At 43.8% G+C, this 26257-nt stretch overlaps 2 protein-coding genes across 5 annotated transcripts; both read left to right on the forward strand.

Moving 5' to 3' along the window:
• Positions 1-6250: 6250 nt before the first annotated feature.
• LOC110530136 (pyroglutamyl-peptidase 1) lies at positions 6251-12777 on the forward strand. Its single transcript, XM_021612978.2, has 5 exons — positions 6251-6435; positions 7117-7169; positions 8010-8126; positions 8397-8629; positions 11791-12777. Exons 1-5 carry the CDS (start codon positions 6405-6407, stop codon positions 12008-12010), a joined length of 654 nt encoding a protein of 217 aa, XP_021468653.2. The 5' UTR covers positions 6251-6404; the 3' UTR covers positions 12011-12777.
• Positions 12778-13038: 261 nt separating this feature from the next.
• LOC110530135 (regulator of nonsense transcripts 1) lies at positions 13039-24044 on the forward strand. Of its 4 annotated transcripts, none has more exons than XM_036985690.1 (23): positions 13039-13404; positions 13903-14039; positions 14189-14278; positions 14581-14748; positions 14925-15105; positions 15261-15422; positions 15540-15627; positions 15904-16002; positions 16199-16307; positions 16397-16556; positions 16663-16781; positions 16973-17137; positions 17411-17525; positions 17663-17806; positions 18131-18344; positions 18683-18800; positions 18927-19083; positions 19280-19422; positions 19649-19823; positions 19995-20085; positions 20173-20570; positions 20689-20808; positions 20962-24044. In XM_036985690.1, exons 1-22 carry the CDS (start codon positions 13237-13239, stop codon positions 20803-20805), a joined length of 3318 nt encoding a protein of 1105 aa, XP_036841585.1. In that variant the 5' UTR covers positions 13039-13236; the 3' UTR covers positions 20806-20808; positions 20962-24044. The 4 variants fall into 4 exon arrangements, with proteins under 4 accessions (XP_036841585.1, XP_036841586.1, XP_021468651.1 ...); XM_036985691.1 differs by having other exon boundaries at positions 15540-15624; XM_021612976.2 differs by having other exon boundaries at positions 13040-13404; positions 20004-20085.
• The last annotated feature ends 2213 nt before the right edge of the window (positions 24045-26257 follow it).

A 26257-nucleotide genomic window follows, 5' to 3' on the forward strand; every position in this document is an offset into this window, starting at 1 on the left:
AAGGGCAGTGTGGAGTGCAATAGAGATTGCCTCATCTGTGGATATGTTGGGGCGATATGCAAATTGGAGTGGCTTTGGGGTTTCTGGGATAATGGTGTTGATGTGAACCAATACCAACCTTTCTAAGCACTTCATGACTACGGACGTGAGTGCTACGGGTCGGTAGTCATTTAGGCAGGTTACCTTAGTGTTTTTTGGGCACAGGGACTATGGTGGTCTGCTTGAAACATGTTTGTATTACAGACTCCGACAGGGACATGTTGAAAATGTCAGTGAATGCCAGTTGGTCAGCACATACTCGGAGTACACGTCCTGGTAATCTGTCTGGACCTGCAGCCTTGTGAATGTTGACCTGTTTAAAGGTCTTACTCACGTCAGCTACGGAGAGCGTGATCACACAGTCGTCCGGGAACAGCTGATGCTCTCATGCATGCTTCAGTGTTACTTGCCTCGAACGAGCATAGAAGTAATTTAGCTCCTCTGGTAGGCTCGTGTCACTGGGCAGCTCGCGGCTGTGTTTCCCTTTGTAGTCCGTAATATTTTTCAAGCCCTGCCACAACTGAGCCGGTGTAGTCGCTGGTGTGGTAGGATTCAAACTTAGTCCTGTATTGTTGCTTTGCCTGTTTGATGGTTCATCTGAGGGCATAGCTGGATTTCTAATAAGTGTCCGGATTAGGGTCCCGCTCCTTGAAAGCGGGAGCTCTAGCCTTTAGCTCGGTGCAGATGTTGCCTGTAACCCATGGCTTCTGGTTGGGCAATGTACATACGGTCACTGTTCGGACGACGTCGCCGATGTACTTATTGATGAAGCTGAGGTGGTATACTTCTCAATGCCATTGGATGAATTCCAGAACATATGTGCTAGCAAAACAGCCCTGTAGCATAGCATCCGCGTCATCTCACCACTTCCGTATTGAGTGAGTCACTGGTACTACTTGCTTTTAGTTTTTGCTTGTAAGCAGGTTTCAGGAGGATAGAATAATGGTCAGATTTCCCAAATGAAGGGCGAGGGAGAGCTTTCTATGCGTCTCTGTGTGTGGAGTAAAGGTGGTCTAGAGTTAGTTCTTTTCACCTTCTGTTTGCACATGTGACATGTTGGTAGAAATTAGGTAAAACAGATTTAAGTTTGCCTGCATTGAAGTCCACGGCCACTAGGAGTGCCGATTATGGCCTTATACAGCTCGTTGAGTGCGGTCTTAGTGCCAACATCAGTTTGTGGTGGTAAATAGATGGCTACGAATAATATAGATTAGAACTCTCTTGGTAGATAGTGTGGTCTACAGCTTATCATAAGGTACTCTACCTCAGGCGATCAATACCTTGAGACATCTTTAATGTTAGACATTGCGCACCAGCAGTTATTGACAAATAGACACACACTCCCACCCCTCATCTTACCAGACATAGCTGCTCTGTCCTGCCAATGCACGGAGAAGCCAGACAGCTCTATATTATCTGTGTCGTCGTTCAGCCAAGTCTCGGTGAAACATAAGATATTACAGTTTCTAATGTCCCGTTGGTAGGATAGTCTTAATCCTAGATCGTCCCGTTTGTTTTCTAGTGATTGCACATTGGCCAATAATACGGAGGGAAGTGGTGGTTTACCTACTCGTCGGCAAGTTCTTACAAGGCACCCTGCCCTGTAAGAATTCATTAACATGGGCTCAGTAATAGGTGTGCAGTCAAACACTGAGTGGAAACATTTGATCTCAAAAATGGTTTAATACTGTGTCTTTCAATCCAAGCACTTTTCTAAGAGAGACGGTACAGCTTCGCCAAATAGATTAAGGGGCGTTTTATTGAGGATGCAATTACCTATAGGTTTTAACAAAAAAGAGGAAGGAAATACTGCAGAGAGAAATGGAAACCATGTTTTTTCTTAGTCAAACATTGGCTGTTATTTTCTAAGAACTTAACCAAAAAAATGTGAATGGTTAGCTTATAGCTCTTCTGTTGGTTATTGCAAATGATATTTAATCTGCCTGGAAACACAATATTAGACTGGTTAAGCATGAGAGATATGCCACCTCAGACCAGAAAGCCCGAGTGAGAAATAAGGAGTGATGAAAAATGGTTTCAAGCTCTAGGCCAATAAGACTGTAAAGGGTGATGGCGGTCTGCTGTTCCTATGAATAGCCCGGCGCAGCAGGGTGGTAGGCAGCCAAAATAGCCAAATTCCCCCAGTAAAAAGTAATGACGTCCATAGACTGGCTGCATCAGCACCACAGAATAGCAAGGGCATCATTTGTTTCCATGGCAACATTGACATAGGCTGTGACGCAAGAGCAGGTGAATGAATGGGGCGGGGAGGGGGGGGGGGGGGATGCGTGGGTGGTGAATGGAGGATCGGGCAGTATGTGTGTGTGATTGTGTGTGTGTTTATTGGTGAGAGACAATCTCCAGATTTACATCTTCCAGCATTCTTCAGAATATTATACATTAAAAATACATATGGTTAGGATGTCATCAATTAAAATATGTTCCTTTAGTGAAATCATCTCCCTTTGATGTCTCTTTCTTGGAATAGATTACTCAAACCAACCAAACGTTTCCTATTTTGTCAGAAACAACTGCCTTTTTTCTTTATTCATCCAGAATCAGCATGGCATTTAAAATCAGGCTAGAATGTATGAGTCATGTCCCGAAACAGGGGTGTGGCCTGAACACAAACCATGTTATTATGGTGAACAGATATCAACATGGGAGTGCCTTTATTATCAAATTCAATTAATGGATTCATATTTTGCTTTACATATGTGATAAAGCTGAGAAGATAGCTGAAGTGAGATGTAACAAACAACATTTCCCTTTTTTGTAATGAAGTTTATAAATGGCTAAATGCAAACCCTATCAGGTCCTATGAATTTAAAGGCCTCTACAGCTGACATTGCTCTATTCTGCTGAACCTGTCCTCATTTTGGAAGTTGGGATTTTTTAAATATTATTTACATTTTATTATATGCAAAGTGCCAATGTTACCAAATGAAGAGATTATAAATGCATGAGGAAAATACATCTGATAGTGAAAAGAAAACTTGAAATGCCTTATAAATACAAACATTTATTAATATACATTTGCTATCTTCTGGCTTTAGACAGACTTTACAAATTGATCATCGCATGTGTCATTTCAACAATAGGCAAAGAAAATTAGTCAAGCCAATAAACTCAGGAGAATGAACTATGGGAGCATGCATGCAGGGTCAGCTCTAGCATTTTGGGGGCCCTGGGCAAGATTTGGTTGGGTACCCCCCCACCTTGCGGCAAAACAAGTTTTAAAGATAATTGGGCACAGAGAAAATGTTGCAATTTCATAACAAATTTCATGCAATTCTACTAATTTTGCCATGGAACAGAGATATTTGTTTTCTCAGTTTTAAAGCTAATTTCCTGCAATTCTACACATTTTGCCATGACTTATGCCATGTTCATATGATATCTGAGTGAGAATGACTAACAAAATGATCGGCCATGATTACTACAAGTTTAGATAGCTGGCTAGACTAACTACCAATCTCAAAATTGTTAGCTGACAAAGGGAAGCCCAGCCTCGAGCTACCCAGTGACACAAGCCTATTAGACTAGCTAAATTACTTCCATGCACACTTCAAGGCAAGCAACACTGAAGCATGCATAAGAGCACCAGCTGTGGCGGACGACTGTGTGATCACGCTATCCGTAGTCGATGTGAGTAAGACCTTTAACAGATCAACAATTCACAAGGCCGCAGGACAAGACGGATGACCAGGACGTGTACTCAGAGTATACGCTGACCAACTGGCAAGTGTCTTCACTGACATTTTCAACCTGTCCCTGACCTACATGCAGACTACCATAGTCCCCGTGCCCAAGAATGCCAAGGTAACCTGCCTAAATGACTACCGACCCGTAACACTCACGTCTGTAGCCATGAAGTACTTTGTAAGGCTGGTAATGGCTCACATCAACACCATCATCACAGAAACCCCAGACCCACTCCAATTCGCATGACGCCCCAACAGATCCACAAATGACGCAATCTCTATTGTACTCCACACTGCCCTTTTCCACCTGGACAAAATTAACCCCTACATGAGAATTCTGTTCATTGATTACAGCTCAGCATTCAACACCATAGTGCCCTTAAAGCTCATTACTAAGCTAAGGACCCTAGAACTAAACTCCTCCCTCTGCATCTGGATCCTGGAATTCCAATTGGCTGCCCCAAGGTGGTAAGGGTAGGCAACAACACACCTGCCACGCTGATCTTCAGCATGGTGGCCCCTCAGGGGTGCGTGCTCAGTCCCCTCCTGTACTCCCTGTTCACCCACGACTCTGTGGCCAAGCACGACACCATCTTTAAGTTTGTTGATGACACAACGGTGGTAGGTCTGATCACCGACAAGCTTCCTGCCATCCAGGACCTCTATACCAGGAGGTGTCAGAGGAAGGCCCTAAAACTTGTCAAGGACTCCAGCCACCCTCGTCATAGGCTGGACCTAAGTCTATGTCCAAAATGCTCCTTAAGAGCTTCTACCCCCAAGCCACAAGACTGATGAACAGTCAAATGACTACTCTATTTACATTATCCGCCCCTTTTTTTAAAAACTCTGCTGCTACTCGCTGTTTATTATCTATGCATAGTCACTTTACACATTACCTACATTGACAGTCACTCAATTATCCATGTCAAATCAAATTGTATTTGTCACTTGTGCCGAATAAAACAAGTGTAGACATTACCGTGAAATGCTTACTTACAAGCCCTTAACCAACGATGCAGTTTTAAGAAAAATAAGTTAAGAAATGATTTACTAAATAATCTAAAGTAGAAGAAAATAGGTAACACAATCAAAGAACAATAGCGAGGCTATTTACAGGGGGTGCCGGCACTAAGTCAATGTGCGGGGTACAAGCATCTCCAATCCCAAATTAAATCTAGAATCGGCTTCCTATTTCGCAAAAAAAGCATCCTTCACTCATGCTGCCGAACATAACCTCGTAAAACTGAGAGCATACAGGTCGCAGTGGTGGGTAGTATATGGGTCTTTGGTGACAAAACGGATTGCACTGTGATAGATGGCATTCAATTTGCTGAGTGGAGTGTTGGAGGCTATATTGTAAATGACATCGCCGAAGTCGAGGAACGGTAGGATAGTCAGTTTTACTAGGGTATGCTTGGCAGCATGAGTGAAGGATGCTTTTTTTGCGAAATAGGAAGCCGATTCTAGATTTAGTTTTGGATTGGAGATGCTTAATGTGGGTCTGGAAGGAGAGTTTACAGTTAACCAGACACCTAGGTTTTTGTAGTTGTCCACATATTCTAGGTCAGAACCTTCCAGAGTAGTGATGCTGGACGGGCGGGCAGGTGTAGGCAGCGATCGGTAGGTAAAGCACCTTCCTTATCTAAGCTCACTGGTCACCATAGCAGCACCCACCTGTGGCACGCGCTCCAGCAGGTATATTGCACTGGTCATCCCCAAAGCCAACACTTACTTTGGCCGCCTTTCCTTCCAGTTCTGCCAATGACTGGAACGAATTGCAAAAATCACTGAAGCTGGAGATTCATATCTCCCTCACTAACTTTAAGCATCAGCTGTTAGAGCAGCTTACAGGACATTGCACCTGCCCATAGCCCATCTGTAAAAAGCCCACCCAGCTACCTCATCCCCATATTGTTATTTATTTATTTGCTCCTTTGCACCCTAGTATCCCTACTTGCACATTCCTCTTCTGCTCATCTATCACTCCGGAGTTTAATTGCTAAATTGTAATTATTTGACCACTATGGCCTATTTATTGCCTTACCTCCCTAATCTTATTTCATTTGCACACACTGTATATAGACTTTTCTATTGTGTTTTGACTGTACTTTTGTTTATTCCATGGGTAACTCTGTGTTTATGTCGCACTGCTTTGCTTTATCTTGGCCAGGTCTCAGTTGTAAATGAGAACTTGTTCTCAACTAGCCTATGTGGTTAAATAAAGGTGAAATAAAAAAAATAAAAACAGGTTAGTCGAGGTAATTGAGGTCATTTGTATGTGACTGACAAAACAAGAGAGAAACTGCCAAATGATGCCATCCTGATGTATTCTACTATTGTTACTCTCAATAGCAAATTGCGTTGCTAAATTACTCATATTTTTTTGTTTGTATTTTATTTATCTATTGGGTTGGTGGCCTTGATTGGTCGAGAGAGCCGGCCCTGCATGCATGCCATTCCAGTAGATGGCGATAGACCGCAGGATGTTGAGGTGTATGTACAGTGTTGTCAAAGCGTCGAAGAAAGAACGAGAACGCTTGAGCTCCTGCAAAAATAACGAATCAATAGATAGCGAAAGAGAACCGAGGAGGAATTCTCAACTCAACGGCGTTAAGAAATAATTGATGAAATCTTTGCAGAATTTACAATAACTCACAAATTATGGCGACTAAAAGCACGGTAATAGTGACAGGTAATTAATTTATGTAAATTGCGGATAGTTTGCTGTCAGTTTTCACCAAACTGTTGATTGAAATTAGTTGCCTGCACTATTTGAGCCATAAGAATAACCATTTTAGGTTTGAATGACTTTAACCTATAATGTTGTTTCTACACCTTGAAAACTAAATTATTTTTAAACTACTGTACAGTATTGTCATCTTCCATTCAGGAAATGTCTGTCTGTCAGATAGCCGACGAAACTCAACTCCGTGATGAAGCAGAAGAGCAAACCAACCAATGACAAGCATATCAAGACAGAGGCGGCAATGTAGTCATTCAGCCATTCATGGAGACATTGTTGCGGTGTGATACTCCTGTGAATTATGTATTGACAAGAAGTCTGGTCTTCTCCTATACAACTAAAATGAAAATTATAGCAGCCTATAGTGTCACCTCATCTATAAAACCCATACACTGATTGGCATATATTGTTTGACAATTGACTGTAGGTGTCAGCTGTTGTAATGGATAATATTTAACTTGATCTAACCTTTAGACTTTGAATGAAGAGTCTTGCCACTCTCATTTACATAGGCCTAGAGTGATAAAGCAGCCAGCTATAAAAACAGTGTTTCCCACCGGCGTTGGGGTATACTGGTGTTGCTATGCGATGACTTTAAAAGGCTATCAATATCATCTGTTTTTTTTTTAGGGTTTGAACCTTTTGGAGATCACACCATCAATGCTAGCTGGGTGGCAGTACAGGTACGTGAGTTCGAGTGCTCTGCAAGGCGCTGTCACGGTTTTCTGTATGTGAAGGAGAGTCGGACCAAAATGCGGCGTGTAGATTGCGATCCATGTTTAATAAACAAACGTAAAACACGAATCGATACAAACACTACAAAACAATGAACGTAACGAAAACCGAAACAGCCCTATCTGGTGAAAACACAGAGACAGGAACAATCACCCACAAACACACAGTGAAACCCAGGCTACCTAAATATGGTTCCCAATCAGAGACAATGACTAACACCTGCCTCTGATTGAGAACCATATCAGGCCAGACATAGAAATAGACAAACTAGACAATCAACATAGAATGCCCACCCAGCTCACGTCCTGACCAACACTAAAACAAGGAAAACACACACGAACGATGGTCAGAACGTGACAGGCGCATCATTGCATCATTAGGAGGTCTAAACTTATTGGTAACACTGATTGCACGTGTACATCAGTAAGTAGTAACACTGCTATTATTTAGTAGCAAAATTGTATCACATGAAATGTAATTTAGTAATTACATAGTAACACTGTTATTATTTAGTAACACAGTTGTATAACATTAAATGTAATTACATAGTAATGGAGTTTAGCGTTTTTCTTTATTACACAAGTGGAATAAAGAATAGCACAAATACCTATTTAACAATGTGTGAATGTTGTTACTACAGTTATTAGTGTTATCACGGCACACTACACAGGTATAAAATCAACAGGTTTTTAAAACAATGATGCACAACTCAAGAGGTATAATAAAGCTTTAGCAAATCAAATTGGTTTTGTGGTTTCTCGCACCCTTCCTGTTTCCTCTGTGTACAGGAACTGGAGCGGTTAGGCTTGGCTCAGAATGTGGATCTGCACATCTGTGAGGTGCCAGTGGAGTACCAGGCAGTTCAAAGTCTGCTTCCATCTCTATGGAAACAGCACCAGCCACAGGTAGCCAAAAGAAATCATAGCAAGAGTCAAGTGTTGTTCCTCACTTTTATATTTATTTATGGCATGGTATAAAAGCCCTGACAGTCTGCACACTTACTGTATGACATACAGTAGGCTATTTATTTCTACTGTATGATGTAAACATAATGACATCATTTATTGCCTTTATTGATATTACTCAGTATCTCATGTTACAGTGAATACAATAATCTCTTTAAATTCCCGCTAACAACCCCCACCCCACACATCCTCTTCTCCGCTGGTCAACAGTTGGTGGTCCATGTCGGAGTCTCTGGCATAGCCACCACGGTCACCTTGGAGAAATGTGGCCGCAACCACGGCTACAAGCGGGTGGACAACTGCAGCTTCTGTCCAGACTCTCAGTGCTGTATGGAGGGGGGCCCTGAATGCATCGATTCAGTCATAGACATGGACCTGGTATGCAAGAGGGTCAACTCCTCAAGGCTGGGTGTGGCAGTGTCGGTATCAAAGGACGCCGGCCGGTGAGTGATGTGCTAGACTCTACTCTCAATCAACCAATCATACTGTATACATCTGGCTCTTCTTTGGACACTGTGCTAACAAACCTCCAAACGAGCTTCAACGCCATACAACACTCCTTCTGTGGCCTCCAACTGCTTTTAAATGCTAGTAAAACCAAGTGCATGATTCTCAACCGATTGCTGCTCGCACCCTCCTGCCCGACTAGCATCACTACTCTGGATGGTTCTGACTTAGAATATGTGGACAGCTACAAATACCTAGGTGTCTGGTTAGACTGTAAACTATCCTTCCAGACTCACATTAAGCATCTCCAATCCAAAATTAAATCTAGAATCGGCTTCCTATTTCGCAAAAAAAGCCTCCTTCACTCATGCCGCCAAACATACCCTCGTAAAACTGACTATCCTACCGATCCTTGACTTCGGCGATGTCATTTACAAAATAGCCCCCAACACTCTATTCAGCAAATTGGATGCAGTCTATCACAGTGCCATCCGTTTTGTTACCAAAGCCCCATATACTACCCACAACTGCGACCTGTATGCTTTCGTTGGCTGGCCCGCACTATATATCCGTCGCCAAACCCACTGGCTCCGGGTCATCTATAAGTCTTTGCTAGGTAAATCCCCGCCTTATCTCAGCTCAGTGGTCACCATAGCAATACCCACCCGTAGCACGCGCTCCAGCAGGTATATTGCACTGGTCATCCCCAAAGCCAACACTTCCTTTGGCCTCCTTTCCTTCCAGTTCTTTGCTGCCAATGACTGGAACGAATTGCAAAAATCTCTGAAGCTGGAGTCTTATACAGTGGGGCAAAAAAATATTTAGTCAGCCACCAATTGTGCAAGTTCTCCCACTTAAAAAGATGAGAGAGGCCTGTAATTTTCATCATAGGTACACTTCAACTATGACAGACAAAATGAGAAAAAAAATCCAGAAAATCACATTGTTGGATTTTTAATGAATTTATTTGCAAATTATGGTGGAAAATAAGTATTTGGTCACCTACAAACAAGCAAGATTTCTGGCTCTCACAGACCTGTAACTTCTTCTTTAAGATGCTCCTCTGTCCTCTACTCGTTACCTGTATTAATGGCACCTGTTTGAACTTGTTATCAGTATAAAAGACACCTGTCCACAACCTCAAACAGTCACACTCCAAACTCCACTATGGCCAAGATCAAAGAGCTGTCAAAGGACACCAGAAACAAAATTGTAGACCTGCACCAGGCTTTGAAGACTGAATTTGCAATAGGTAAGCAGCTTGGTTTGAAGAAATCAACTGTGGGAGCAATTATTAGGAAATGGAAGACATAGAAGACCACTGATAATCTCTCTCGATCTGGGGCTCCACGCAAGATCACACCCCTTGGGGTCAAAATGATCACAAGAACAGTGGGCAAAAATCCCAGAACCACACGGGGGGACCTAGTGAATGCCCTGCAGAGAGCTGGGACCAAAGTAACAAAGCCTACCATCAGTAACACACTACGCCGCCAGGGACTCAAATCTTGCAGTGCCAGACGTGTCCCCCTGCTTAATCCAGTACATGTCCAGGCCCGTCTGAAGTTTGCTAGAGTGCATTTGGATGATCCAGAAGAAGATTGGGAGAATGTAATATGGTCAGATAAAACCAAAATATAACTTTTTGGTAAAAACTCAACTCGTCGTGTTTGGAGGACAAAGAATGCTGAGTTGCATCCAAAGAACACCATACCTACTGTGAAGCATGGGGGTGGAAACATCATGCTTTGGGGTGTTTTTCTGCAAAGGGACCAGGACGACTGATACGTGTAAAGGAAAGAATGAATGGGGCCATGTATCGTGAGATTTTGAGTGAAAACCTCCTTCCATCAGCAAGGGCATTGAAGATGAAACGTGGCTGGGTCTTTCAGCATGACAATGATCCCAAACACACCGCCCGGGCAACGAAGGAGTGGCTTCGTAAGAAGCATTTCAAGGTCCTGGAGTGGCCTAGCCAGTCTCCAGATCTCAACCCCATAGAAAATCTTTGGAGGGAGTTGAAAGTCCGTGTTGCCCAGCAACAGCCCCAAAACATCACTGCTCTAGAGGAGATCTGCATGGAGGAATGGGCCAAAATACCAGCAACAGTGTGTGAAAACCTTGTGAAGACTTACAGAAAACTTTTGACCTCTGTCATTGCCAACAAAGGGTATATAACAAAGTATTGAGAAACTTTTGTTATTGATCAAATACTTATTTTCCACCATAATTTGCAAATAAATTCATTAAAAATCCTACAATGTGATTTTCTAGATTTTTTATTCTCATTTTGTCTGTCATTAGTTGAAGTGTACCTATGATGAAAATTACAGGCCTCTCTCATATTTTTAAGTGGGAGAACTTGCACAATTGGTGGCTGACTAAATACTTTTTTGCCCCACTGTATCTCCCTCTCTAACTTTAAGCATCAGCTAGCTGTCTGAGCAGCTTACCGATCACTGTACCTGTACACAGCCAATCTGTAAATAGCACACCCGACTACATCATCGCCATATTATTACTTACCCTTTTGCTCTTTTTCACCCCAGTGTCTCTACTTGCACATCATCATCTGCACATCTATCACTCCAGTATTAATGCTTAATTGCAATTATTCCCCCCTCTAGGGCCTATTTATTGCCTACCTCTCTACTCTTCTACATTAGCACACATAGATTTTTCTATTATTTTTTATTTTGTGTTATTGACTATACGTTTGTTTATGTGTAACAGTGTGTTGTTTTTGTCGCACTGCTTTGCTTTATCTTGGCCAGGTTGTAGTTGTAAATGAGAACTTGTTCTCAACTGGTCTACCTGGTTAAATAAAGGTGAAATAAAAAAATAAATAAAAAATACTGCACTATTTATGATCCCTTACTTTTTTTCAATGAAACTCCATTAAAGGGATAGTTTACTCAAATTACAAATGTATTCTATCTAGGAACATCCAAATCTGTAATTGTAGCATACTTTTTAGGTATTGATAAGATAGTGCTATGCCAAAATTTGGGTGGTGTATGCCTTTATAATCTGAATTTCTCATTTTAGTTTCTGCTTCAGAAATCCTATTCACCTGAATGGCAAATCCATTGATTCTGATAAAAGCTAATGCCTCTTTTTATCTATCTTACCCTAACTCAACCTCTGTCCCTGTCAGATACCTATGTGACTACACCTACTACACGTCACTGTACCTGGGGAAGGGCAGGTCAGCGTTCGTTCACGTTCCTCCTCTGGGGAAGCCCTACAATGCCCAGGACCTAGGCAGAGCCTTGCAGGCCATAGTGGGGGAGATGCTGGAGCTTGTGGGTCAAGCTGAGGGTGATGACCATCACCGCCACCACTGCAGCCACCAGCACCATCAGCATGCTCACTAAAGAAAGACTTCCGGTGACCTTTGTCCTCAACTCACTGCTGCTGTCCTCAATGGACAGATAAAGCACTTAAAACATAATCAGCATCTACCCATGGTAGTCTGGGGAGCGTTAGTTAAAGAGAGGGGCATCGGCACTCCACTGTTGTAGAAACTAGAGAAAGGAAGAGTATGTGAATAAACATAGGCAGAGCCATGGCTCTATCCATGGATAGTATATCTATGGCTCTGGGTGTGGATGTTTGACTGCATTTCACAAACAAGAGTAATGGTCCAATGAACGGTGCTGTAGATGAGAGAAACATCTTTGTGTATCCAGTGTGCATGGACGTGTGCTTTTAAGCCAAGTCCTCCTGACAGCCATACCATTGGCTGCTTCTCACTATTTTCAATAGTTCCCCTTTTAGTTCCTTATTCACCTCACCAATCACTCTCGCTTTGACATAATGGTTAATGTAGTGTGCCGTTTATTGGACCAGCTCCAGCTCCCCTTTTGTCTGTCATTAATATTTGTTGTGAAATTGTACAATATCTGTATATTACTATAGTGTACAATATAAGGAGGAAAAAATATGTTTTCTTTGATAAATGTACCTCAATCACGTGTTAATATCTCAGGTAATTTATTGCATATACAATCAATATTTATAATGTGATGAATAATGAATGATATGACGTTTTTTATCTTGTGTTCGGTATCTGTATTCTCTACTTCAGAACAGGTCTAATCCTGTGATTAAATCACTAATGTCAGAGTTAGCCTCTTCTGTATTTTTGTAAGAAATTCACAAAATAACTATTGCTGTGGTGTATACGGTAGTAGAGTACTTGCTGTTCTTCATTACATCAATTGCAAATGAAAAGCATTCAGTTGAATGTCATCTGACATAATATTATCAGGAAGGGTAAGCACTTGTGCTAAACCATTTCTGACTGTGCCATAAAGCTCCGTGGACTGTACAGTGGGCCTAATCAAGGATGGTGAAAAATATAGACTTTTGTGTAAACGTCATGGACACTCCTGTGCTCCATGCATTTGTTCTGCGGTGCAAGGTGATACGTCATTATTTCGAGTGGGAGTTGAGGCTCTCGATCTCGTCAGTTCTTTATTCATTTGCGCAGGTTTTTCGACATTTGTTCAAGTACACTTTTGACAGGGATATCTACACATTGCTGAGTTAGCTACTGTACCTAAAATATCATTCTGAAATATCACTGTTGGTGGAGAACATGAGTGTTGAGGCGTACGGGCCGAGCTCGCAGACTCTCACGTTCCTGGACACCGAGGAAGCCGACTTGCTTGGAGCAGATACCCAGGGTTCGGAATATGAGTTCACAGATTTTACCCTACCGAGCCAGACTCAAACAGGCCAGACGCAGAGTCAGTTGGACAACCAGGTTCGTGGAGTAATTGTTGCTTGTTGTGGGGCAAACTAGCTCGCTAACAGCGTTCTTAATATGGATCTAGCTAGCTAGTTAGTTAGCAGAAGCTGCTAGGTTAGCATAGCTAGCTTTCGAGCTACATAGAAAACACATGCATCTGCCCCACAGGCCACGCAGCTGGCTAACGAATTAGCTTAGCCAGAATGTTTACATAATGATTTAGCATGCTAACATGAGTTAATATGCGTTCTGAGATGGACACCAGGAGTATTTGACGAGCAGTCTGTCGTTTTCTTGATAAGGTAGCCATGACTGAAACCATTTATCTGCATGACAGTCACAACAGGTAGTTGGCATGCTTTAGATAGTAGGCATAACGTTACTAGCTAGCTGCTGCGAGTTTGCTACAGCAAGTGCATGTGATAGCAAGTTATCTAACTAGCCGTCAAATGCACCTTTTCCAGGTTTACATTATTTTTGCCACTGTCTTTAAATGTCCACGTTACTCTCCAGGTGAATGGGCCTGATGGAGTTCTGCAGAATGGGGAAGACTCTGTTGTAAAAGCAAGTCAACTCCTTGCAGAGTTGAACTTTGAAGAAGACGAGGAGGACACCTATTATACTAAAGACCTCCCAGTCCATGCATGCAGGTAATGTTCAGAAATACTTTTTAGTTCTGTCGGACGGACAGATAAAGAGAAGAGGTTTGAAGTGTTGATAGCTTGTTTTATCCGACGTTACCTTGCTATGAACACCAATATTAAAGTTGTCATTGTGTTATTTCTTTCCTTTCGCCCAGTTACTGTGGTATTCACGATCCGGCATGCGTGGTGTATTGCAACACCAGCAAGAAGTGGTTTTGCAATGGACGCGGCAATACGTCTGGCAGGTAGGCTTCAAAGACCAACCAACGGGCGGTTGTTGACCTTCCATCTGTGGTGTATTTAGCTAAATGTGGTTGTTGTCTACTCGATGTGGGAGGCTGCACACATGAAGTAGAAATGTGATGCAAATGGAGACTGAATTGACTTGTACCATTTTAACATGGGTCAGAAAGACATTTACCTGAAATGTTGATATACCTACATTTCACAATTACATTTGAGTAATTTAGCAGACGTTCTTATTCAGAGCAACTTACGGTAGTGAGCGCATACATTTTTGTGCTTTTTCTCTCATCTACCATCTCAGTCACATTGTGAACCACCTGGTCAGAGCAAAGTCCAAGGAGGTGACTCTGCACAAGGACGGTCCTCTGGGGGAGACGGTACTAGAGTGCTACAACTGTGGCTGTCGCAACGTCTTTCTCCTGGGGTTCATCCCCGCCAAGGCCGACTCTGTGGTGGTACTGCTTTGCAGGTAAAGCAGATCTATGGTGTTTGTTAACCTTCTTTATACCATTCTGTATCACAATGATCAGATGCCCTGTTCTTGGGCCTTCTCAGACCCAGATCCAGTGGCTCTAATCATTGAATCAACGAGATTTTGTAATAGAGTGTGTTGATAGGCGTAATGTGTGTGTTTTGGTAATGCAGGCAGCCATGTGCCAGTCAGAGCAGTCTGAAAGACATCAACTGGGACAGCTCCCAGTGGCAGCCGCTGATCCAGGACCGCTGCTTCCTCTCCTGGCTGGTGAAGATCCCCTCAGAACAGGAACAGCTTCGGGCCCGCCAGATCACCGCCCAGCAGATCAATAAGCTGGAGGAGCTCTGGAAGGTTTATGAGATGCCTTATTTAGCATAAGTTAACCAGCAATTTGCTACAGGCCAGTGGCCTACTACTTTGGTCCTTTTGATATAAAAGCCAATTACAGAGCAGCACTCTTTTAGTTGTTGTTGTTTGACTGTATCAATCTGTCTTGGTGTCTTCAGGAAAACCCCACAGCCACTCTGGAGGACCTTGAGAAGCCTGGCGTGGACGAGGAGCCTCAGCACGTGCTGCTGCGCTATGAGGATGCCTACCAGTACCAGAACATATTTGGCCCCCTGGTCAAACTGGAGGCCGACTACGATAAGAAACTCAAAGAGTCCCAGGTAAGACCAACTGTGTTCTGCCGGACTGTTCAGGCTAGCGCTTCCTGCTTTTGGATGTAAAAGCAGTTTTGGTTTTACATGTTTGATTGATCGTTCTCTCGTCTGTTTGTTTCACAGACCCAAGACAATATAACTGTCAGGTGGGACTTGGGACTCAATAAAAAGCGGATTGCTTATTTCAGCCTTCCCAAGACGGACTCAGGTGGTAATTCCTTTTTTTGTTCATCTCCATCAACGTCACGTGGTCCATGTCCATTCCATTCCGGCCACAACCTCCCCTTACATTCTCCCTGACGCGCATGCTGGCCTGTCTTCTAGTCTAAGTCTGAATATATATATATATATGTGTGTGTGTGTGTGCATGTACGATTACATTTTTGTATGATGAATGTTCCAAAATCTATCAATTCTATATTGTGCCTTTCATAAGCTAATTCCCTTTCCCTTGCTGTCCCTCTTTTCATTCTCTGTATTTCTGTAGACATGCGCCTGATGCAGGGTGATGAAATTTGCCTGAGGTATAAGGGAGATCTTGCCCCACTCTGGAAGGGTATTGGACATGTCATCAAAGTACCAGACAGTATCCTTTTCATTGCTATGCTGTAACGTTGCTATCTTTTACTCTTCAGCATCTTGTTTGCCGCCCAATTGATTGACGTAATTATTTCTTTGTTTGGCGTTATCCTTTCAATAGCACCACATTATCGCCACATTAGTTTCTGGGAGGAATAGGTGTAAGGTTTTGTGGTGTATTGTCCTTAATCCTTCCCTAATAGACTATGGCGACGAGATAGCCATCGAGCTGAGGAGCAGTGCTGGGGCTCCCGTGGAAGTACCACATAACTTTCAGGTTGACTTTGTGTGGAAGTCCACCTCTTTTGACAGGTAGGAATCTTCTGACACAAATCAATATGTGATGCAATGGGTTGGGCTCAGCTGGCTTGACACGGGGACTTGTTTCAACTTTCCTCCAGGATGCAGAGTGCCCTGAAGACCTTTGCCGTGGACGAGACCTCTGTGTCCGGGTACATCTACCACAAGCTGCTGGGTCACGAGGTGGAGGACGTGGTCATCAAGTGTCAGCTGCCCAAACGCTTCACCGCCCAGGGCCTGCCTGACCTCAACCACTCACAGGTGGGTGTTATCGTAGACGGAATCTATGAGTATATTTGAGTTATTCCTTCGACGATCACGTTCGCTGACCGTTTGCCAGATGCCAACGTCGTGTGTCATCACGTAGGTGTATGCTGTGAAGACCGTGCTGCAGCGTCCTCTCAGTCTCATTCAGGGGCCCCCTGGCACGGGGAAAACGGTCACCTCTGCCACTGTAGTCTACCACCTGGCCAGACAGGGCAACGGGTAAGATGTGCTCACTTAATAGGGGACACTATACACAGTACTTAGTAAACAACTTCCACTACAATAGTGACTACATTAGTGTTGGTAGAGGTCATCATTGCAAATGACACATTGTTCTCAGTTGAGCAACCAAAGGGTTAATAAAAGCCCCTTTTATCCCTCCCTAACACCAGTTGTGTGTGTTTCCTCAGGCCAGTGCTGGTGTGCGCTCCCAGCAACATCGCTGTGGACCAGTTGACTGAGAAGATCCACATGTCGGGCCTGAAGGTGGTGAGGCTCTGTGCCAAGAGCAGAGAGGCCATCGACTCCCCCGTGTCCTTCCTGGCTCTGCACAACCAGATCCGCAACATGGACAGGTAACCTGGGACTGCTGCCCGGGGAGGAATGGTATCTTTATCTCATCAGGTGTCCTGTTAACTAGAGACAAAGGATCGATTCCACTTGAGAACTTGGCTATGGGCCACGAGAGTTGCCTCAGTTTGGAAGCATAGATGCGCAGGTCATGTTCCCGAGGTCTTTCCTCTGTCTTACAGCTTTTCTGCACGTTAGCCTTCATTATAGGCTACATAATTTCAGCACAGTAAAGAGCACTGTTTTCTCAGTTTGTGTTTTGCTGTATTTGTGTGCAGTATACCAGAGCTTCAGAAGCTGCAGCAGCTGAAGGACGAGACTGGGGAGCTGTCCTCCTCTGATGAGAAGCGCTACAGGGCCCTGAAGCGCACCGCCGAGAGGGAACTACTCACAGTAACGCCTGCTCCTTTTCCACACTCCCTTAAAACAAAGTCCTTCAAATGTCTTAATTCCACTGTGAATAAATATCTACTTCCTCAAGTTGATTATCACTGACCACGTCTCCCTTCACTCCCATCTCTGCTCCTCAGAATGCTGATGTGATCTGCTGTACCTGTGTGGGGGCAGGAGACCCCCGCCTGGCCAAGATGCAGTTCCGCTCCATCCTCATTGATGAGAGCACGCAGGCCACTGAGCCCGAGTGCATGGTGCCTGTCATACTGGGGGCCAAACAGGTACGTCTCAGTCTCTTAAGAAATCTCAAACCTCTAAGAAAAATGATGCCCAGTCACTTAGTTCAATGACAGGCCCCAACTTATCTCTGTTTCTTGTACAGAATGTTTATCAAAAGTTGTTGCTGATGGAAACGTGTAGTGCCATTTATTGCCTGCAGGTGTCTGTGCTTGGTTGAATTCAACATTGTTGCAGGTGCAGAACACTGAGTGAGGCACACTACCTACACCCAATGCTAGTTCCCAAACCACACGACATTGGATTTGAATTGGAATGACCTTTCTGTTCATACTAAATCTAGGATTTCTCGGTCTGTTTCTCTCCAGCTGATTCTGGTGGGAGACCACTGCCAGCTGGGTCCAGTAGTGATGTGTAAGAAGGCAGCCAAAGCGGGCCTGTCCCAGTCCCTGTTTGAGCGTCTGGTGGTGCTGGGCATTAGGCCCATCCGTCTGCAGGTGCAGTACCGTATGCACCCGGCCCTCAGCGCCTTCCCCTCTAACATCTTCTACGAGGGCTCCCTGCAGAACGGAGTCACCGCGGGTAAGTCACTGAGGGAGAAGGGTTAGGGGCCATTGTGTAGAACCCTCACAAACAGAGGTTAGGGTTAGCTTGTTCTGCTGATGTGCTTGGCCATCAAGCCTGGAATGGACTCCCTGCTGTCTACTAGCTAGATGGGCAGTTTACATAATCTGTCTCGAAAAGACCAAGAAAACAGAACAATCGTGTATTGCTTTATAACAGCAAGTTTTTTACTAAGTTTGCACAAGGTGGAAAACAAAGCTAAAACATGTCACTGGCTTCTACACTTAATTCTGGATTAACCTTCATGTAAATGCGCTAACTCTCCCCATCTTGACCCCTTTCTTTTATTTATACAGCTGACCGCATCAAGAAAGGCTTTGACTTCCAGTGGCCACAGCCAGACAAGCCCATGTTCTTCTATGTGACCCAGGGCCAGGAGGAAATCGCAAGCTCCGGAACCTCCTATCTAAACAGGTATTTGACAAATGGAAGCATTTGTCATTTTTGACCAAACAGACAGACTTCTTTCATAAAAAGTGTATTATTATATATATTTTTTTAATGAATAAGCTTTTCTTTTCTCTTTCTCTCTGTGTACAGAACTGAGGCTTCCAACGTGGAGAAGATCACCACTAGGCTGCTAAAGGCCGGGGCCAAGCCTGACCAGATAGGCATCATCACCCCCTACGAGGGCCAGAGGTCCTACCTGGTGCAGTACATGCAGTTCAGTGGCTCTCTCCACACCAAGCTCTATCAGGTACAGCATTCTCACAGGGTTAGGGAGAAAGAACATAAAATAATGGCACGCCACTGTGGCACTCAAGTCTGTAGTGCTTTCTGCAGTGACTTTAAAAAGAAAGAAAAATGTCTACCTTTACTGTTTTTAAGTGGAGGCCAGATGGTGATTGGAACAGTACTAGTTCATAGTTTCTCTGTCTCTTGGCTGTCCCCAGGAGGTGGAGATAGCCAGTGTCGATGCCTTCCAGGGCAGAGAGAAGGACTTCATCATCCTGTCCTGTGTCAGAGCCAACGAGCACCAGGGCATCGGCTTCCTCAACGACCCACGACGTCTCAACGTGGCTCTCACCAGGGCCAGGTAAGTAACACCAGGACATGTGCAGTCCCTCTTCTCCTCCCTCAGTCTCCTGATGCTCAACAGATATTTTGAAACATTTTATTATCCTGTCTTTAAAAAAAAATATATCTTTTGCAAGACTATTTAAATGTTTGTCTTTGGCGTTATGCCAACTTTTTGCTGTGATGATTCACAAATGATCATTACTCTGACAGTAAAGGGACTGTATATATGTGTGTGTGTGTAGGTATGGGGTTATCATCGTGGGCAACCCCAAGGCCCTGTCCAAGCAGCCTCTGTGGAACCACCTTCTCAACTACTACAAGGAGCAGAAGGTTCTGGTGGAGGGACCCCTCAACAACCTGAGGGAGAGCCTCATGCAGTTCAGCAAGCCTCGCAAGCTGGTCAACGCCGTCAACCCTGTGAGTCTTGTCCGGCCCCTTGAACACGCGCGTGTGTCTGACCGTGTACATGTTTACGCGGTGCGCTGTTTTTCCTGATTTTACTTTAGTGTAGACGGTACACCGCTATTAAAAAAAGAATGTGAGTCAGCTTCTGTTTCGACTTAGTGAAGTGTTTTTTTCTATGTGTGGGTTTTTCAGGGGGGCCGTTTCATGAGCACAGCCATGTATGATGCCAGGGAAGCTCTTATTCCTGGATCTGTGTATGACCGCAGCAGCACTGGTGAGAGGCGACGTCAAACTGTAAACTTGTGTCTTTGTACTTGTTTTGCCGCTGTCTAAAAATGGTCTCTTTTTATTCTCCCTTCAGCACGTACATCCAACATGTACTTCCAGACCCACGACCAGATTGGCATGATTGGCCCAGGCCCCATGGCCTCTCTGAACATCCCCATCCCCTTCAACCTGGTCATGCCCCCCATGCCCCCGCCAGGCTACCTGGGCCAGGTCAACGGCCCCCAAGCAGGCCGTGGCGGAGGTATGAAGGGTAAGGCGGGCGGAGGGGCACGAGGCGGGCGCCAGAGGAGCCGTGGTATGGCGAGCCATGGCGGGGGCAACGGGCAGCACGGCCACATGAGTGGCAGCCAGGCCAGCCAGGACCTGGGCTCCCAGCCCTTCTCCCAGGGACCCCTCACACAGGGCTACATCACCATGAGCCAGCCCTCCCAGATGAGCCAGCCTGGCCTGTCCCAGCCTGAACTCTCCCAGGTAAGTTAGCAGAACCCTTTACATATTCATCTTTTAGCAGACTTTATAGGTCTGACGTAGACATACAGGCATGAAAATCAGCAGGCTAAAAGCTTCTCCTTTGTTGTTTTCCTTACAGGACAGCTACCTTGGCGATGAGTTCAAGTCCCAGATTGACGTGGCCCTCTCCCAAGACTCCACCTACCAGGGTGAACGAGCCTATCAACATGGCGTGACTGGACTGTCCCAGTACTAGAGTGTAAGACGACAGTTATCTGTGAACTTTTTGCACTGTACATTCTATGAGCTAAACCAACAGTTACTGTAAGATGTTATCAGGTGGAGTAAGTAGGATACCAGAAGCTCTCTATCAGGGTATTACAATTAACTTTTGTTTTTATTTTACTCTTAGGTCGTGGGAAAAGGAGCTAAGCCTGTGCTGAGCTTAGTTCGCCTGCATTTTAATCTGGGTAAAATCAAAAAAAGAAACATGGATACCCGTTTTCCACGGCTACAACTGAAGCACCACTGTGTGAAAGCAACAGGAGAGAGACCGAGAGAGACCAACCAATCACAAGAGTGAGAGCAAAATGGGGGTTGAGCTGGACAGGCCGAGCGAGTGGGAGGGAGGGAGAGAGGAGGCCCTGCTCGCACACGGAGACATGGAGAAAAAGGAGAAGCAGCATACGTCGGAAGTAGCGCCATCGGAGAGACGGGACCTTCGGTGATGATTTGAGGGACGAAGGTTGTGGATCCTCTTGGGGGACACAGGAGTCACATCTCCCCGCCTCCTGGGATCACCAGTTAGTTGGCTGAGTTCCTTGCTCTTGGAGCAGAGAGACTGAGAAGAGGAGTTCTAACACAACCCTTCAAGCTCAATCCACAAAACCGTCTCCTGCCAGCCGGGGGGGGGGGGGGGGGGGGGGGGGAGCAGTCAGTCGATTTGGGAAAATTTCTAACATCAAAGTTGAACCGTGCTCTGCATTTGAACATGTTTGAGAGAGGGGGAGAGAGGAGAGTGCTCGTGCGGACCAAGAGGTCTTGGTGGAACATCTCAAGCGGAATCAAATGGTGCAGGAGTCGGGAAAGGATTCTGACCGTTCATCTTTTTCAGCTTTGAGTTGGAAAGTTTTCTACACGAGGTCTGTCGTCGCAGAGGTTCTGAAATAAGAAGCTTGTGAATTTCGCTGGCTTTCCGCTTGGGTCTTTCTCAAGGTGGTCTACTAAGGAAAAGTGGTAGAATGGCTCTTGGAAACTATATTAAAGGAAGACATTATTGTCTCGAGATCCAAAGTGGTAGTTTGCGAGACAAGTTTTCATTTTTTTCCTGCTGTGTATCGTTCTGTCGTACAAAAAGAGTAAAAAGAATATCATAACCAACTGATTGTAATCGATTGAAGCAGCTATCACTTGATCTTCTAAATGACATCCAGGTTATTAGTTTAAAAAGCATCACAGCTCCACAGACATGAAAGTGCTTGTAGGACACATCTTTTCCATGGCTACAATTCATTAACCCCACAGTAAGGGGGGAAGTTATCCCTAGAGCCCTAAGTTTAAACATGAAATTCTGTATTAAATCATGTTTTCCTTTTATTGGTCATGATTCGCCTAGCTTCAGATAAGAGGTGCTTCACATGGGAACATGAATTTATGTTCAGAGAGGTTCTAGACATGAAGCTTGTGAATACTACAGTCATAAGACTGGAAGTCTTGAAGTATAACTGACTACAAAGGAAGGTTGGAAGCGTCTGGCACCTTCTAAATGTAGGTATTCAGTGCTGGCTATCATTGGCCCCATATGAAAAAGATAACTGAAATTGATGAGTTTCTTGACAGATGGGAGGCATTTCTGTCTGCCAGAGGACGTGAATTCATTTTGGTCCACGTTGGTGTTGTAAACACAGGTAGTTTTTATTTAGTGCCCATTTTTAAAGGGTGTGGTGTAGATTTGTCTAGCCCCCACCACATCTTGCCCCCTTTAAAAAATGTTGGGGGATGTAGTAGATTGCGTGAACTGTATTTTCCAGTTGAAGTTGACATTTGACTTTTGCCCTCTGAATGTCCTTTAGTTTTGATGAAAACGCCAATACCTACATCTTCAAACATGTAGTAGGCCTACCCTGTCTCACACAGAGAGAAGATGTTGATGTTGTTTGTATCATTGATGGTAAAGTTTCCCACATGTAAAGTAGTATTTTGTGTAAGTCCTATTTCTGTCACTTCCCTGCCATGCAGTGCTTGACTTGGACAGAAATAGGTGCCGGTACTTATTTTGTGTGCCGGTACTGCTTATATTTATGTGCAGGAGCTAGGGTTGGGCGGTATCCAGATTTTCTTACAGTTTCTGTACCATACTGGGGTATACGGTATTACCGGAAGTGCACACAAGGGGCGCTATTTCAAAACAATAATAACCACAAACCCTCCCACCCATACTGTGGGCAGTATTGAAAATCATACTGTCTGTATTTTGAAATATCCTGGTATACGGTATATCGCCCAAGCCTAGCAGGACTCCACAATACTTTTGAGCAAATATTCTATAAGAGGTACAGCAGTTCAAGCGGTAGAACATTTTAGGTGCCGGGTCTCCACTCCGGTGAGCTCCTGCCCAAGTCTAGCGCTGCTGCCATGTTCGTTTTAGGTCTGAGATCTTTCACTCTGATATGAAATGTGTGTAACCATCACTCAGTAATTGTGGTACCCTTCCTTCCATGCTTGTGATAATTAAGTATCATTTGACATTTTTCATGTCATTCTGCTGAGTCGTGAGAGGCTACGATTTTCACAAGTCATAGTTGTATGCTAGTGACGTGGTTAAGCAGTCTGTTATGAACACCTGTGGAAAGATGTTTAAGATGCCACCCATTCTGACTAAATGTTTGTACTTACAGATATCAGATATTTTGGTATCTTATAGACATTAACCACTACCCTCAGATAAATTATGAAAATCTGTTATTTTCCCGTGACAACTATCCCTATCTGACAAACTGTGTATGTGCCATTCAATAGTACACATCAATTGGCAGGTTTCATCACTAAACATTCATGTATTTTTGTTGTTCCTTTATGAAATCGGCCTATAATTTCAAAGGGGGAACTACTGAAGAGAAAGGAAATGTTGCTACAACTAAATGCAGAGCATTGAAATTCAAGTAGATTAATTATCAGCAAATTATCATTTGAACTGTGTTTGAAGATGAGCAAACAACATCACTTTTGAGTGCCCCATGAGGTACAGGGAATTTAGAATGCAAAGAACCTTCAATTCGGACAAAATAGCCAAAACCCCCCCCCCCTGCCTGTCTGATCTTAGTATTATTTGCCTCTGAGGGGGTTTTGTATTGATGTGAGCAAAGTGATATTTCTTTCTCTGTGGAAATAGTTTGAATATGATTGTAGTTCTTTTGGTCATCTGTGTCGCTCACTGAAATATCATCCTTGCAAAATCTTTGAAAAATAAAGGTTGCTTCTTTTCGTTCATTTTAAGTGATTTAACTTCTTTAACGAATCACTGGAATTATGATTAACTCAACTGCTGTCAGCACTGAGCTTTAAAGACTTGACATCTAGGCCCCCCCTTGACATCTAGGTTATTGCGGAACCCAAAACTCAAGCTTAGGCCTACATGTGGACTTCAGAATTGTTGTCCTCGTTAGCCTATCATTGTAAACCCTTGTGTGGTGTTCATGTTCTTGATATTCACTTAATGTTCGCGGGTCTGATGGACCATAACAATTTACGTAAAAATACTTCATACTTAGATGTTGCCTTATATAAATTAGAAGCAATAGCGACAGCATACATGGTTCATATTTACATCTGCTGGATCACATTTATCAATAAAAGCGCACATTTTTTGGCAAATATCTATGAAAATCATGACGGGTGGAATAAATCATGTTTATCTTGAACAAATATAAGTGAAACAAGGTTTTCATCACTAATGTTTATTACTTTGAACTGAACAAATTGGAAGGACAAATTTTTGTATTTTATGGAAATGATAAACGAGCCCCATTGAACACAGGCCGGTCTACACCACAAATGAAGGCCTGTCTACACCAAATGAGGGACAGAGTTTTACTGTGTGTGTTGCATATGTATTTCTTGCACTTGATGCATGTGTACTGTGTCTTCCTGTCCTTGGGTCCACACATTACAGCGCTGCTTCTTGTTGCTACCAGCTTCATTTAGAATGATGAAAACACTTAGTTCAGGAATTTTACTAACATCTCACTCACTCACATATATACAGTTGAAGTCAGATGTTTACGTACACTTAGGTTGGAGTCATTAAAACTCATTTTTCAACCACTCCACACATTTCTTGTTAACAAACTATAGTTTTGGCAAGTCGGTTAGGACATCTACTTTGTGCATGACACAAGTCATTTTTCCAACAGTTAACAGACAAATGAATTCACTGTATCACAATTCCAGTGGGTCAGACGTTTACATACACTAAGTTGACAATGCCTTTAAACAGCTTGGAAAATTCCAGAAAATTATGCCATGGCTTTAGAAGCTTCTGATTGGCTAATTGATATAATTTGAGTCCATTGGAGATGTACCTGTGGATGTATTTCAAGGCTTACCTTCAAACTCAGTGCCTCTGCTTGACATCATGGGAAAATCTAAAGAAATCAGCCAAGAACTCAGATAAAAAATTGTAGACCTCCACAAGTCTGGTTCATCCTTGGGAGCAATTTCTGAATGCCTGAAGGTACCACGTTCATCTGTACAAACAATAGAACGCACTTATAAACACCATGGGGCCACGCAGCCGTCATATCGCTCAGGAAGGAGACGCGTTTTGTCTCCTAGATATGAACATACTTTTGTGCGAGAAGTGCAAATCAATCCCAGAAAAACAGCATGGACCTTGTGAAGATGCTGGAGGAAACCGATACAACAGTCAAACGAGTCCTATATCGACATAACCTGAAAGGCCGCTCAGCAAGGAAGAAGCCACTGCTCCAAAACCACCATAAAAAAGCCAGACTACGGTTTGCAACTGCACATGGGGGCAAAGATCGTACTTTTTGGAGAAATGTCCTCTGGTCTGATGAAACACAAATAGAACTGTTTAGCCATAATGACCATTGTTATGTTTGGAGGAAAAATGGGGAGGCTTGCAAGCCGAAGAACTCCATCCCATCCGTGAAGCACAGGGGTGGCAGCATCATGTTGTGGGGGTGCTTTGCTGCAGGAGGGACTGGTGCACTTCACAAAATAGATGTCATCATGAGGCAGGAAAATTGTGGATATATTGAAGCAACATCTCAATATATCAGTCAGGAAGTTAAATGGGTCTTCCAAATGGACAATGACCCTAAACATACACAATGTTGTGACAAAATGGCTTAAGGACAGCAAAGTCAAGGAATTGGTGTGGCCATCACAAAGCCCTGCCCTCAATCCTATAGAAAATGTGTGGGCAGAACTGAGAAAGCGTGTGCGAGCAAGGAGGCCTACAAACCTGACTCAGTTACACCAGCTCTGTCAGAAGGAATGGGCCAAAATTCACCCAACTTATTGTGGGAAGCTTGTGGAAGACTACCCAAAATGTTTGACCCAAGTTAAACAATTTAAAGGAAATGCTACCAAATACTAATTGAGTGTATGTAAACTTCTGACCCACTGGGAATGTGATGAAAGAAACAATAGCTGAAATAAATCATTCTCTCTATTATTATTCT

Source organism: Oncorhynchus mykiss, chromosome 8, assembly GCF_013265735.2.
Source record: "Oncorhynchus mykiss isolate Arlee chromosome 8, USDA_OmykA_1.1, whole genome shotgun sequence".
In the NCBI taxonomy this organism is placed as follows: Eukaryota; Metazoa; Chordata; class Actinopteri; order Salmoniformes; family Salmonidae; genus Oncorhynchus; species Oncorhynchus mykiss.

Bases quoted from the DNA above. Each gene is read 5' to 3' on its own strand.
- LOC110530136 (XM_021612978.2), top strand. From the start codon at position 6,405: ATGGCGACTAAAAGCACGGTAATAGTGACAG. The intron at 8,127-8,396 runs GTAGCCAAAAGA...GCTGGTCAACAG, and splicing joins GGAAACAGCACCAGCCACAG to TTGGTGGTCCATGTCGGAGT. The intron at 8,630-11,790 runs GTGAGTGATGTG...TGTCCCTGTCAG, and splicing joins GTATCAAAGGACGCCGGCCG to ATACCTATGTGACTACACCT.
- LOC110530135 (XM_036985690.1), top strand. From the start codon at position 13,237: ATGAGTGTTGAGGCGTACGGGCCGAGCTCGCAGACTCTCACGTTCCTG. The intron at 18,345-18,682 runs GTAAGTCACTGA...TTATTTATACAG, and splicing joins GCAGAACGGAGTCACCGCGG to CTGACCGCATCAAGAAAGGC. The intron at 18,801-18,926 runs GTATTTGACAAA...CTCTGTGTACAG, and splicing joins GGAACCTCCTATCTAAACAG to AACTGAGGCTTCCAACGTGG.